This window comes from Tachyglossus aculeatus, chromosome 3 (assembly GCF_015852505.1).
Source record: "Tachyglossus aculeatus isolate mTacAcu1 chromosome 3, mTacAcu1.pri, whole genome shotgun sequence".
In the NCBI taxonomy this organism is placed as follows: domain Eukaryota; kingdom Metazoa; phylum Chordata; class Mammalia; order Monotremata; family Tachyglossidae; genus Tachyglossus; species Tachyglossus aculeatus.
The window spans coordinates 38,053,178-38,067,527 of NC_052068.1; the positions used below are offsets into that span (position 1 = coordinate 38,053,178).

The following is a 14,350-nucleotide window of genomic DNA, read 5'->3' on the forward strand; positions in this document are numbered from 1 at the left end:
AGAAAGATAATCCGGGCAGCAGAGTGAAGTATAGACTGAAGCGGGGAGAGACAGGAGGTTGGGAGATCTGATGCAGTAATCCAGTCAGGATATGATGAGAGATGGCACCGACAAGGTAGTGGTTTGGTTGGAGAGGAAAGGGCAGATCTTGGTGATGTTGTGAAGGTGAGACTGGCAGGTTTTGATGACAGATTGGGTGATTAGAACTTGCTCATGAACCGCTGGGGCTGAGAGGACAGGAGAGGTCAGGAGGGCAGCTCAGTTGACACCAACCATCCAAGAGTGGTGTCAGACATCACGTGTTGGTTAGGGCCCGGGAACCCAGAATCAGCCAGTCTGGCAGCAGGATTCAAGTCCTTCCCCGGCCCTCTCCACCACTAGATGGTAAACTCTTTAATGGAGGGATTGTGTCTAACCCAAGTACTTAGTACAGTGTTCTGCACACAGGAGGTGCTAAATAAATGTATTGCTTGACTGATAGCTTCCTAATTTTGATTTCCAGGACCCTCAAGCTGAGGCCTTGGAAGGAGTTCTGCTCTCCAAGTCCCTGACTCTTTTCACTTCCTACTTTCATTCAATGGTATTTATTGAGCGCTACTGTCTGCAGAGCACTGTACTAAGTGCTTGGAAAGTACAATTACTTGGAAAGTACAAGTATTTCCTTTCCAGGACCCAGACAAAGGCATGCCCCAGGCTTTGGTTCACCCCACAACACTCCCTCACCACCCTTGGGCCTACGTATGCTTCCGGGCAAGACTCTCCCTCCAAACTCTCCCAGCACATGCCACATCTCAAACTCTAGCAGCCCTGGGCCCCATTCCCCAGGCTCGGCCCACTACCTCGAGGGATTGACTCAACGAGATCCTAGAAATCAAAGAGTTTTATTGAGGCGATGAGGGCAGACTCAGGTCATTCCTCTACAGGCCCCGGCTCGCAGCAATAGCCTTAGAGCCAGGCCTGGGGCCGGGGCTGGGGCTGGGCCTCCAGCCTGACCCTTGGAAGGGACACGACTTTGGTTGGATAAACCTCGTGGTCTTGATTCAGGACCCCCCCAGAAGGCTTCCTCCTACCGGACTCCTGTCTCAGTCCCTTGGGCCTCCGCCACTCTCTGACCTCTGCTCCACCAGCTCCTCGGAAAACAGCTCCTAAGGCAGTTCATGAAACTGCTGCCCAGCCTATCAGAGGGCTCGCTTTGGAGGTGGCTTTTGAAGAGCCGCTTCTTGGGATGCGCACGCAGGCTGGAGCCTTGGAAGATGCGGTTGCTGAGGCGCCGAAGCCGGGAGACGGCCACCTGGGGCACGCCGCAGGCCAGGTCCACGTTCCTGAGGGCCGCAACAGCCACAGCACGGACGGTGGCCACGGGATCGTTCTTCAGAGCCGCGAGGGCTGTCGGAGAAAGAAGAGGAGGCTCAGATGCTTCCGGATATGGAACAGCTCCCCACCCCTTACCCTAGAGCATCCCGCTCCATCCCTCGTGTCAGCAGATCACTCGGAAGAAGCTAAAGAAACTGGCGTTTCTTCTGAAAAATGGGAGGCCTGAGAGCTAGCAATGACTTTGGAAGGATGTGAAGCTACTACTAATTGGAGGAAAAGGTTACTGCTAATCAGAAGAAGGAGGCGCATCCCCACTGCCAACCAAAGGGAAGATCGATCCTCAGGGGCAGTATCAGGGCTTTTGATTAGAAAGATGAAACACAGTTGCTGGTGCAAGTGGCTTCCCCGCCTCATCAACCAGTTCCATGGGGCTTCTGTGAAACCTGGCCCTGGACCGGGCAGACAGGATGAGTGGATTCTAGAAGGAGTGAGACGTGGGGTCCCTCACCCTGAGAACCAACACCTAGAGTTCTGATAACCTTGATCCCAACTGCACGAACCTTCTCTCAGAATCAGTACACCAATGACACCAATGTCCCGAGGGCCATGACGATTGGAGACCCAAGAAATAACAACCTGCATTCCTGGTGCTGGAATCTCTGAGCAGTGGGGAGACACAGAGGAGTTTGCCTTCTCTATGGGAATTTTCCCTTTGGCTTACACAGGGAGGCCGCAGCAAGTTAAATTCCGGAGGTCCACAGCCCCGGGTTGGGGGGGGGGGGGGGGGGGGGAAAGAGGAAGAGGAGGGGAAGGAATGGAGAGGGAGAGGGAGAGGAATGGTGAGGCAGAGACAGAGAGAGCACTTGGAAGGCTAGGAGCATCAGTGGGAGAGTCCAGATGGAGGAAAGGAAAAAAATGTCTTTCTAGGCCTTGGTGAAAAATTCAAATAAATCTCCTGCCCCCTCCCCCCCCCCAACCCCCATCCATCAATCTCCCCCAGGGCAGAAGATCGAGAGGTGGAGATCTGTACCTGATTTATTATATCTGTAATTTGTTATATCTATGATTGATTTCTATTAATGTGTCTCCTCCTCTAGACTGTAAACTCATTGTGGGCAGGGATTATGTCCATTTATTGTTATATGGTACTCTCCCAAGCGCTTAGTACGTGACTCTGCATTCAGTAAGTGCTCAGTAAATACGAATGAATAAATGGATCTCATGGGAGAGGGTAACGGATTTGGGGAGGCTCCCCATTCAATTCAATTTCAATTCAATCATACTTATTGAGCACTTGCTGTGTGGATTGTACTGTACTGAGCACTGAGCACGTAGAGAAGCAGCGTGGCTTAGTGGAAAGAGCCTGGGCTTTGGAGCCAGAGGTCATGGGTTCTAATCCCAGCTCCGCCACATGTCTGCTGTGTGACCTTGGGCAAGTCACTTAACTTCTCTGAGCCTCAGTTACCTCATCTGGAAAATGGGGATGAAGACTGTGAGCCCCACATGGGACAACCTGATCACCTCGTATCCCTCCCCCAGTGCTTAGAACAGTACTTTGCACATAGTAAGCGCTTAACAAATGCCATCATTATTATTATTATTATTATTACCTGGGAGAGTACGGTACAACAATAAACAGACCCATTCCCTGCCCACAATGAGCTTACTGTATAGAGGGAGAGAGACAGACATCAATGCAAATAAATAAAATTACAGTTATGTACAGAAGTGCTTTGGGGCTGGGAGGGGTGGGGGAGAGCAAAGGGAGAAAGCAGGGCAATGCAGAAGGGAGTGGAAGATGAGGAAAGGTGGGACTTAGTCTGAGAAGGCCTTCTGGAGATGATGTGCCCTCAATAAGGCTTTAAAGCGGTGGAGAGTAATTGTCTGTCGGATTTGAGGAGGGAGGGAGTTCCAGGCCAGAGGCAGGATGTGGTCTAGGGGTCAGAGGCGAGACAGGCGAGCTGGAGGCCCAGTGAGAAGGATCGCACTAGAGGAGCGAAGCATGTGGATGGGGTTGTAGAAGGAGAGAAGCGAGGTGAGGGAGGAAGGGGAAAGGTGGTGGAGTGCTTTAAAGCCAATGGTGAGGAGTTTTTGTTTGATGCAGAGGTGGATGGCCAATCACTGGAGTTTTTTGAGGAGCCGGTTGAGTGACAGGTCCTGAGTGGTTTTGTAGAAAAATAATCCGGGCAGCTAGTGAAGTGTGGACTGGGGAGGAGATAGACAGGAGGCTGGGAGGTCAGCAAGGAGGCCGATGCATTATAGGATGAGGCGGGATAGGATGAGGGATTGTATTAACATGGTAGCAGTTGGGATGGAGAGGAAAGGTGAACTTTAACGAAGTTGTAAAGGTGGGACCGACAGGATTTGGAGCTAGATTGAATAGGTGGGTTGAATGACAAAGAGGAGTCAAGGATAATACCAAGGTTTGGGACTTGTGAGACAGGAAGGATGGTGGTACTGAGAGCTCACCTCCTCCAGGAGGCCTTCCCAGACTGAGCCCCCTCCTTCCTCTCCCCCTCCTCCCCCTCTCCATCCCCCCCACCTTACCTCCTTCCCTTCCCCACAGCACCTGTATATATGTATATATGTTTGTACGTATTTATTACTCTATTTATTTATTTTACTTGTACATATATATTCTATTTATTTTATTTTGTTAATATGTTTTGTTTTGTTCTCCATCTCCCCCTTCTAGACTGTGAGCCTACTGTTGGGTAGGGACCATATCTATATGCTGCCAACTTGTACTTCCCAAGTGCTTAGTACAGTGCTCTGCACACAGTAAGTGCTCAATAAATGTGATTGATTGATTGATTGATTGATTGATTGATTGATTGGTACTGCCTACACTGATGAGAAAGCCAGGGGGAGGGCGGGGCTTGGGTGGGAAGATAAGGAACTCAGTTTGGGACATGTTACATTTGAGGTGACTGGAGGACTTCCAAGTAGAGATGTCCTGAAGGCAGAAGGAGATGTGAGACTGGAGAGAGGGAGAGAGATAAGGGCTGGAGATGTAGATTTGGGTATCATCCACATAGAGATGGTAGTTGAAGCTATTGGACTGAATGAGTTCTCCAAGGAAGTCGGTGAAGATGGAGAACAGAAGAAAACTCAGAACTAAACCTTGAGGTATCCCCACAGTTAGGGGGTGGGAGGCGGAGGAGGGGCCCGCGAAGGAGACTTAGAATGAATGGCCAGAGAGATAAAAGGAGAACCAGGAGAGGACAGAGCCAGTGAAGCCAAGTTTGGATAATGCTTCCAACAGACGGGGGTGGTCCACAGTGTCGAAGAGGAGTAGGAGGGAGTAGAGGCCGTTGGATTTGGCAAGAAGGAGATCATTGGTGAGCAATGAGAGGGTGGTTTCTGTGGAACGAAGGGGACAGAAGCCAGATTGGAGGGGATTGAGGAGAGAATTGGAGGAGAGGAATTCCCCACCTCTGCCCCCAAGTCACTTTTGGTTAGCTTTGGATGTTTGGGTTCCATCAAAGAAGAAAGGCTGTTTTGGGATCCTTCCTGTGTGTGGCCGAGTTCCCACCCTGCCATCTGATTGGCCCTCAGAAAGGTTGTGCCCCCATCCTCCAGCCCACAAGGACCTGCCCTGGACTCTTCTAGACTGTGAGCCCACTGTTGGGTAGGGACCGTCTCTATATGTTGCCAACTTGTACTTCCTAAGCGCTTAGTACAGTGCTCTGCACACAGTAAGCGCTCAATAAATACGATTGATTGATTGACTCACAGCTGATCAGCAGTTCCACATCCTCCTCCTGCACGTGGATGAGGCTCATCCTCTTGATGGTCAGTCCTGGGGGTGGAAATTGACTCTGTCCTTCCAGAGACCACACTTTCACCAGCCCACTCCAAGGAAGTTGGGGATCTCAATCAACCAATTGAGTACCTACTCTGTGCAGAGCACTCTATTCGATGCTTGGGAGAGTGTAATAGAGTTAGTAGACCCGAACGCTGCCCTTCAGAAGCTTGTACTCCCACAAATGGAGGAAGCCCTGAAGAGACAACTGCAGTTTTGGGGGTGGTTTTGGATGGTATTTGTTAAGTGTCTACTCTGTGCCAGGCACTGAACTAAACATTGGTGTAGATACAATATTATGAGGTTGGCTACAGTCCCTATCTGACATGGGGCTCACAGTCTTAATCTCCATTTTGCAGATGAGGTAATTGAGGCTCAGTGAAGTTAATAGACTTGTCCAAGGTCATAAAACACTCAAGTGGCAGAGCTGGGATTAGAACCCAGGTCCTTTGAGTCCCAAGCCTGTGCTCTTTCCACTAGACCAGGCTGCCCTCATTCATCTGCCGATGAGAACTGGTGGGAAGGCAGGAAGAGAATGAGGACTTTGCTTGGGGGTAGGGGGGTGGCGGGAGGAGGGCCTGGGGAGGGTGACAGATGGGGCTTAAAAGTCCAGGGGCTCCAAAAAGAGACACCAAGTCCCTGAGGGTGAGGAGCAGGACCCTTGTCAAGCCAGTTAGATCTATCACACTGCAGGAGTGAGAAACCGGGTAATGGGGAAGGCCACGCAAGTCCGAAGGTGGAAGAGGTGTCTCCTCCTCCCTCTCTCCTGATGCCATTTCCATCCTGATCATTTTTCTAGGGCCCCAGGGTCCTAGATGAAGCTTCTCTCGAAGAGGACACACTGTCAGGGAAATAGGAGGCCAGTTCTAACCTAGCTGGAATGGTGGTGGGGGCAGGGGGAGGGGTGGAGGGTGAGAAATGAGGGCGAAGGGGATGGGCGGGCCCCGGCCGTACCGATGAAGCTGGCCGCCGCCTCCCTCAGGAAAGGCTGGGGGCTCTTCAGGAAGGCCAGGCTCTGCAGCAGGAACTCCCCGACAAGGTCCCAGTGCTTGACGGTCTGCGGAGACAAGGAGTTTGAGGAGGGGCCGTTCGGCAGGCCAGTTGGATGGGGAAGGATCGGGGACCAGAATGCCTGGGGAAACGGGAGAAGTGTGGCCCAAGAGGATGGAGGAGGGCTTCAGGACCGGTTTAAGGAAGGAAGCAGAATGGGAGACAATGGAGTGGATGGAAGCCGTGGCTCCCGGGGGTCCCAGCTAGGCCAACCTCCACCCTAGAGCCGAGGCCTGCCTGCCACCTGCCCCCACCCACCACCCCATCCCGAAACCTGCCCACTCACCAGGTACTTGCATGTTTCCGCCAGGACCTGGAAGTGGTCACTCAGGGTCATGTGCTGGAACATTTGCATAGGGGCCGTCCACCCCATCACCCGGGCCAGCGCCGTCAGAGCCCCTCCACAAGCCTGAGTGCGGCACAGCAGAGCCCCGGCAGTTGCGGGAGCAGGGGCCTGACCCAGCCAAACCTCACCCTCCCTCTGCCCGTCTGGATCGGGAGCCCCAGGTGAGCCCCGGGCATCCGATGGGACACCTGGTGAAACAACGGGACCCGGGTGCTGGGCAAACCGGGGCAGGGGTGGGAGGGAGGAGCTGGGGAAACAGAGAGGCTGAGCCCTGGGGCAGACCAGAGACTGGCAAGGGACTCATGAGCCAGAGAGATGGTGAGCAGAACCAGGGCTGATGGGATGGGATGGGACGGGATCGTTCCCAGCAACCGCTAAACTTTCTTCCCCAGCACGGTTGAGGTGTAGTGGGTTGGGTTGGGGATTGGGGTAGGATGGGGTGAGATGGGATCTAATGGGATGGAGTGGAATGGGATGAGATGAGACGGTGAGGGGGATGAGGTGGCGACGAGGTGGGATGGAGTGAGGATGAGATGGGATGGGGCGATGCCGGGTTGGAGAGGGGGTGAGGCAGAGACTCTGACCTTGACCACTTCGAGGTTGTTGTCCTGCATGCTGAGCATCAGCGGCACCATGAAGCCATAGATTTCCCTGCGCAGCTTGGAGCCCGGCTTGAACTTGTACACGCAGTGCAGCATCCGGGCCAGAGCCGCCGTGGCTGAGATGCGCACCCTGCACCGCTCCTGTCGGTGGCAGAGGGCCAGAGGGGTGGACGGGAAGAGGGGAGGATGGAGGGCAGAGGGGTAGGGCAGACCAGGGGCAGAAGGGCAGGCCGGACTGAGCTCGCCAGCAGGGGAGGGAACCATTTTGAGGGACCGGAGAACAGCAGCACAGGAGGCTGTCAGGCTAAATTGAGAGAAGCTTGCCCCACTCTCGGGCCTCCTCCTCGTCCTCGTCCTCCTCATCCTCCTAGTCCTCCTCCTCCCCCTCCTCCTCCTCCTCCTCCTCCTCCAGTCCAGCCCGTCACTAGCTGCTTGCTCTCCCCTGCAGGGTCAAAGAGCACTTCCCCCACTCCTCAGCCCCTCTCCTCCCACACAAATAGCTAATAGTAATAATAATTAGGGAACTTGTTGAGCACTTACTGTGTGCCAAACACTGTTCTAAGCACGGGGGAGATACAAGTTAATCAGGTTGGACACAGTCCCTGTCCCACGTGGGGCTCACAGGAATGTGTCTGTTGGTTGTTGTACTGTGCTCTCCCGAGTGCTTAGTGCTTTGGACACAGAAAGCACTCAATAAATACAACTGAATTTTACAGATGAGGCAACTGAGGCACAGAGAAGCGAAGTGACTTGTCCAAGGTCAAGTGTGATCTAATTCACTAAGCCACTGCGCTACTTTCAGCTTGTCACCCAGCCCAGAGGAGACCTTCTCCAGCCCAGAACATTTGGATCCCAGGCCGGGGGCAGCAGAGGGAGTGAGGAGCCTGGATCCATCGGACTTCCTCTAGGTGAGAAGCACATCTGTCATCAATTCCTATGGTCCTGCCAAGGGATCCTCTCCAAAAAGCATGGCTGCCTTATGCTGTTTCCTGCCCCCTCTCCTCCCCCCGCCCTCTGGTCCACCACCCGGACCCCTGAAACTAGATCCTACATCATTGATGAGCGGACGCAGTTGCTGGGAGATGCTGGAGAAGGCCACTTTGGTCTCCTCGCCTTGGCCAGTGCAGATGACATTGCGCATCCCCTTCACGGCCTGGATGGTCACCCGCTCCTCCTCCTTCAGGAAGCCCCTCAGAGAGGGCAGCATCCCCTGCAGGGCAGCCCACTGCCGGGCAGAGGGACCGTTTCACTCCAGCCCAGCCTGGGCATGATACCGGGGGAGACTGGGGAGCTGGAGCCCCAGGGAGCCCCAGTGAACTGGGGCTGGAAGCTGAGGGCCTCAAGAATCCAGGAACGGAAGGGAAGGGGGGATCCTAATGACCCGATGCAGCTCCTCTCTTCCTTCCAACTCTGGGAAAGAGGTCCCGGTTCCCACGGGAGAGGAGAATGATAATAATAATAATAATGATAATAACTATTATTATTATGGTATTCGTTCAGTGCTCACTATATGCCAGGCACTGTACTAAGTGCTAGGATGGATCCAAGCAAACTGGGTTGGATACAGTCCCACGTAGGGCTCAGAGTCTCAATCTCCATTTTACGGATGAGGTCACTGAGGCCCAGAGAAATGACTTGCCCAAGGTAGCACAGGAGACAAGTGGCAGAGCTGGGATTAGAAGCCATCAGCACAGTGTTGAGAACATGGGGAAGAAACCCAAGGACTTGCCTCTCCAAGCAGTAACAAAATGGTCATTTTTACTTCCATTACTTTCCAGTGATGAACTGTATTTGAAACAGAGTGTGGTTTTTCCTTAGGGGTCTGTCTTCCCCACTTCAGACTGAGAACTGCATGTGGGTCAGGGACCAGGTCCTACTTCATTCATTCAATCGTAGTTATTGAGCGCTTACTGTGTGCAGAGCACTGTACTAAGCGCCTGGGAAGTACAAGTTGGCAACATATAGAGACGGTCCCTACCCAACAGTGGGCTCACAGTCTAGAAGTGAGCCTTTAGTCTTACTTAAAGCCCAGCACTTAGCACCGTGTTTTACTCCTCAGAGGCACTAAACCAACGACCGCAGCTGATGAAGACTGGGGCTCCCGGGGCGGGCCCAAGGGCATCTAGGACAGGTGGATTAGAGATGCCCCACTCGTCGAGGGTTCCCTGCATCTGGATGCCAGCTTTCCCCTTCATCGGCTGCCCAGGTCCCTCCTGCTCCTCCCTCTCCCCTCACCGCCGCCACGGCCACCCAACCTGGAGCGATCTCACCTTCCCGGGGTGCAGCGCCAGGTTGCTGAAGCCCCGCAGCCCGACTTCCTTCATGATGGGGCTCGGCTCCCTCATCCACTTGATCACCTGGGCCAAGAAGTCTTGCTCCGGGGTCTCGGCCACGGTGCGGTGCCACAGGAGCTGCGGGGAGACCGAGAGGGATGGAAGGGGAACTGACCTCGATCCGAACAGGGTCTTACGAGCAGAACTCTGCCCACTTCCCTCAGCTCCAGGAGCCCCGAGTTGTAAAGAGGTGGTGGGGTTGAGTGGTCTCCACCCGTGTCCGGTGGGAGATAGAGCCCTGTCTGGCCAGCCCCTAGCTCTTCACCGACTGCCCAGGAGGGTTCGAAGGAAATGGGGTGGTCAGGGTTGTACCTTGTTCTCCTCACTGTATCTCGTTCTCGCCTGTCCTACCTCCGACCCCCGGCCCACATCCTCCCCCTGGCCTGGAATGCCCTCCCTCCGCACATCCGCCAAGCTAGCTCTCTTTCTCCCTTCAAAGCCCTACTGATAGCTCACCTCCTCCAAGAGGCCTTCCCAGACTGAGCCCCCTTTTTCCTCTCCTCCTCCCCATCACCCCCCCGCCGTACCTCCTTCCCCTCCCCACATCACTTGTATATATATATATACATATGTGTATACTTGTATATATATATATATATATATGTACAGATTTATTACTCTATTTTACTTGTACCTATTTACTATTCTATTTATTTTGTTAAGGATGTGCATCTAGCTTTAATTCTGCCTGTCCTGATGACTTCACACCTGTCCACATGTTTTGTTTCATTGTCTGTCTCCCCCTTCTAGACTGTGAGCCCGTTGTTGGGTAGGGACCGTCTCTATATGTTGCCAACTTGAACTTCCCAAGCGCTTAGCACAGTGCTCTGCACACAGTAAGCGCTCAATAAATACGATTGAATGAATGAATGAATATATATCTGTACAGATTTATTACTCTATTTATTTTACTTGTACCTATTTACTATTCTATTTATTTTGTTAATGATGTGCATCTAGTTTTAATTCTATCTGTCCTGATGACTTAACACCTGCCCATATGTTTTGTTTCGTTGTCTGTCTCCCCCTTCTAGACTGGGAGCCCGCTGTTGGGTAGGGACCGTCTCTATATGTTGCCAACTTGAACTTCCCAAGCGCTTAGCACAGTGCCCTGCACACAGGAGTGCTCAATAAATACGATTGAATGAATGAATGAATGAATGAATGAATGAATGAATATATATCTGTACAGATTTATTACTCTATTTTACTTGTACCTATTTACTATTCTATTTATTTTGCTAATGATGTGCATCTAGCTTTAATTCTATCTGTCCTGACGACTTGACACCTGTCCACATGTTTTGTTTCATTTTCTGTCTCCCCCTTCTAGACTGTGAGCCCGTTGTTGGGTAGGGACCGTCTCTATATGTTGCCAACTTGAACTTCCCAAGCGCTTAGCACAGTGCTCTGCACACAGTAAGCGCTCAATAAATACGATTGAATGAATGAATGAATATATATCTGTACAGATTTATTACTCTATTTATTTTACTTGTACCTATTTACTATTCTATTTATTTTGTTAATGATGTGCATCTAGCTTTAATTCTATCCGTCCTGACGACTTGACACCTGTCCACATGTTTTGTTTCGTTGTCTGTCTCCCCCTTCTAGACTGGGAGCCTGCTGTTGGGTAGGGACCGACTCTATGTGCTGCCAACTTGAACTTCCCAAGCGCTCAGCACAGTGCTCTGTACTCAGTAAGCCCTCAATAAATACGACTGAATGAATGAGTGTGCTCGAGAAGAAAGGATGGATGAGGGACAGGGGATTCATTCAATCATATTTATTGAGCGCTTACTGTGTGCAGAGCACTGTACTAAGCGCTTGGGAAGTCTAAGTTGGCAACATATAGAGACGGTCCCTACCCAACAGCGGGCTCACAGTCTAGATGTGGGCTCACATCTAGAAGGGATGGAGCCAAAGGATACAGGGGCGTGGGAGCCGGGCCGGATGGAGAGCAAGGATGGGGTGGATCATGGGGTCGGCAGAAGGCTGCCAGTTGGGACAGGTGACCGGACCAGCTGGCAGGACTCTGGGGGCCTGGAGCTCTGTCCAGCTGCCAGGCCCCGAATTCGAGCTGGAAAAGGCAAGCCTTCCAGCAGCACCTCACCTGAGCAAAGCAGGCCCTGGCCATGGTCTGCTTCTGCACATTCTGACTGTTGAGGAGCGGCCGGATCTGGTTGAGGATGCGGAGCAGGATGCGGGGGGCACAGCTCTTCACCATGCCACTGGAGGAGACGTGTGAGACGGAAGGTTAGTCGCGGGGAGGGCGAGGGCCCGGAAGGGGCTGAAGACAGAGGTTTGGGGGAAACACGATGAAGAGGACCGGAGGTTGGGGGCTAGAGACTGTTAGGCAGTAGAGAAGCAGCGTGGCTCAGTGGAAAAGAGCACGGGCTTTGGAGTCAGAGGTCATGGGTTCAAATCCCGGCTCCGCCAATTGTCAGCTGTGTGACTTTGGACAAGTCACTTAACTTCTCTGTGCCTCAGTTACCTCATCTGTAAAATGGGGGTTAAGACTGTGAGCCCCCCATGGGACAACCTGATCACATTGTAACCCTCCCAGCGCTTAGAACAGTGCTTTGCACATAGTAAGCGCTTAATAAATGCCATTATTATAAGCGCTTAGTACAGTGCTCTGCACACAGTAAGCGCTCAATAAATACAATTGATTGATTGATTGATTGGAAAGAGCCCGGGCTTTGGAGTCAGAGGTCATGGGTTCAAATCCCGGCTCCACCACTTGTCAGCAGTGTGACTTTGGGAGAGTCACTTCGCTTCCCTGTGCCTCAGTTACCTCGTCTGTAAAATGGGGATTAAGACTGTGAGCCCTACGTGGGACAACCTGATCACCTTGTAACCTCCCCAGAGCTTAGAACAGTGCTTTGCACATAGTAAGCGCTTAATAAATGCCATCATTCATTCATTCATTCATTCAAGAGGACCAGGAGGCTGGGGGGCTGGAGACTGGTAGGCACTAGAGAAGCAGCGTGGCTCAGTGGAAAGAGCCCGGGCTTTGGAGTCAGAGGTCACGGGTTCAAATTCCAGCTCCACCAACTCTCGGCTGTGTGACTTTGGGCAAGTGACTTTACTTCTCTGTGCCTCAGTTACCTCATCTGTAAAATGGGGATGAAGACTGTGAGCCCCCCGTGGGACAACCTGATCACCTTGTAACTTCCCCAGGGCTTAGAATGGTGCTTTGCACATAGTAAGCGCTGAATAAATACCATTATTGTTATTATTATTATTATTGATTGGGAGGCTGGAGACTGTTAGGTAGAATTGATTAGGGGCTGGAGACTGGTAGTATTGATTGGAGGCTGTGGACTTAGGCAATATTGACTGGGAGGCTGGAGACAGGCCAAATTGATTGAGAGACTGGGGACTGTTAGGTGGTGTTCATTCATTCAATCGTATTTATTGAGCGCTTACTGTGTGAAGAGCATTATACTAAGCGCTTAGGAAGTACCAGTTGGTGACATATAGAGACGGTCCCTACTCAACAACGGGCTCAAAGTCTAGAAGACTAGTCTAGTGTTGACTGGGAGGCTGGAGACTGCTAGGTACTATTGATTGGAGGGTGGAGACGATTAGGTAATATTGATTGGAGGGTGGAAACCATTAGATAGTTTTGATTGTTCTGCACACAGTAAGGCCCTACTGAGAGCTCACCTCCTCCAGGAGGCCTTCCCAGACTGAGCCCCTTCCTTCCTCTCCCCCTCGTCCCCCCTCCATCCCCCCCATCTTACCTCCTTCCCTTCCCCACAGCACCTGTATATATGTATATATGTTTGTACATATTTATTACTCTATTTATTTATGTATTTATTTATTTTCCTTGTAGATATCTATTCTATTTATTTTATTTTGTTAGTATGTTTGGTTTTGTTCTCTGTCTCCCCCTTTTAGACTGTGAGCCCACTGTTGGGTAGGGACTGTCTCTATATGTTGCCAACTTGTACTTCCCAAGCGCTTAGTACAGTGCTCTGCACACAGTAAGCGCTCAATAAATGCGATCGATTGATTGATTGATTAAATATGATTGAATGAATGAATGATTGGGAAGCTGAAGACTGCTAAGTAGTACTGAGTGGGGGATAGGGCTGGGAGGTTTAGGGAACTCACCTCGTCAGCTCTATGACCCCTAGATAGAAGTCCCTGGGGCTGGACAGCAGGTCCCAACCCCGATGATGGTCAACGTGATCAATCACTCCCAGGTACTCTGCAGCCAGGAGCAGCGTCTTCAGGACCTCCAGGGCACAGCTGCAGGAGGTGGGGGAGGGCCAGAGGAGGGAAGGAGAATATGAGTGACTACAGGGCTCCCTAACATCTTGCCCTGACATTATGTCCAACTCTCCAGACTGAAGGTGGCTGCCTGAGGGGCCCTGAGAGTCACTGGACGTCCCCCAGGGTGGCGTCGGGTGCCGTAGGAGAAGTAGCTTGGCTCAGTGGAAAGAGCCCAAGATTTGGAGGCAGAGGTCGTGGGTTCCAATCCCGGCTCTGCCAATTGTCAGCTGAGTGACTTTGGGCAACTCACTTCACTTCTCTGGGCCTGGGTTACCTCATCTGTCAAATGGGGATTAAGACTGTGAACGCCCCCGCCATGGGACAACCTGATCACTTTGTAACTTCCCCAGTGCTTAGAATGGTGCTTTGCACATAGTAAGTGCTTCATAAATGCCATCATTATCATTATTATTATTGATTGGGAGGCTGGAGACTGTTAGGTAGAATTGATTAGGGGCTGGAGACTGGTAGTATTGATTGGAGGTTGTGGACTTAGGCAGTATTGATTGGGAGGCTGGAGACAGGTCAAATTGATTGAGAGAGTGGGGACTGTTAGGTGGTGTTCATTCATGGGTGTGAGCCCCCCCGTGGGACAACCTGATCACCTTGT

General features: G+C 51.9%; 1 protein-coding gene across 1 annotated transcript in view; it reads right to left on the reverse strand.

Annotated features, from left to right (window-relative positions):
* Positions 1-1,068: 1,068 nt before the first annotated feature.
* LOC119925685 (maestro heat-like repeat-containing protein family member 1) overlaps positions 1,069-14,350 on the reverse strand; it is a 65,802-nt gene continuing 52,520 nt past the window's right edge. The window contains 10 exon segments of the mRNA XM_038744062.1: positions 1,069-1,305; positions 1,307-1,386; positions 5,051-5,116; positions 6,074-6,176; positions 6,456-6,578; positions 7,100-7,258; positions 8,169-8,342; positions 9,388-9,528; positions 11,567-11,684; positions 13,579-13,716. Coding sequence (XP_038599990.1) covers positions 1,156-1,305; positions 1,307-1,386; positions 5,051-5,116; positions 6,074-6,176; positions 6,456-6,578; positions 7,100-7,258; positions 8,169-8,342; positions 9,388-9,528; positions 11,567-11,684; positions 13,579-13,716 — 1,252 coding nt within the window. The 3' untranslated portion in view covers positions 1,069-1,155.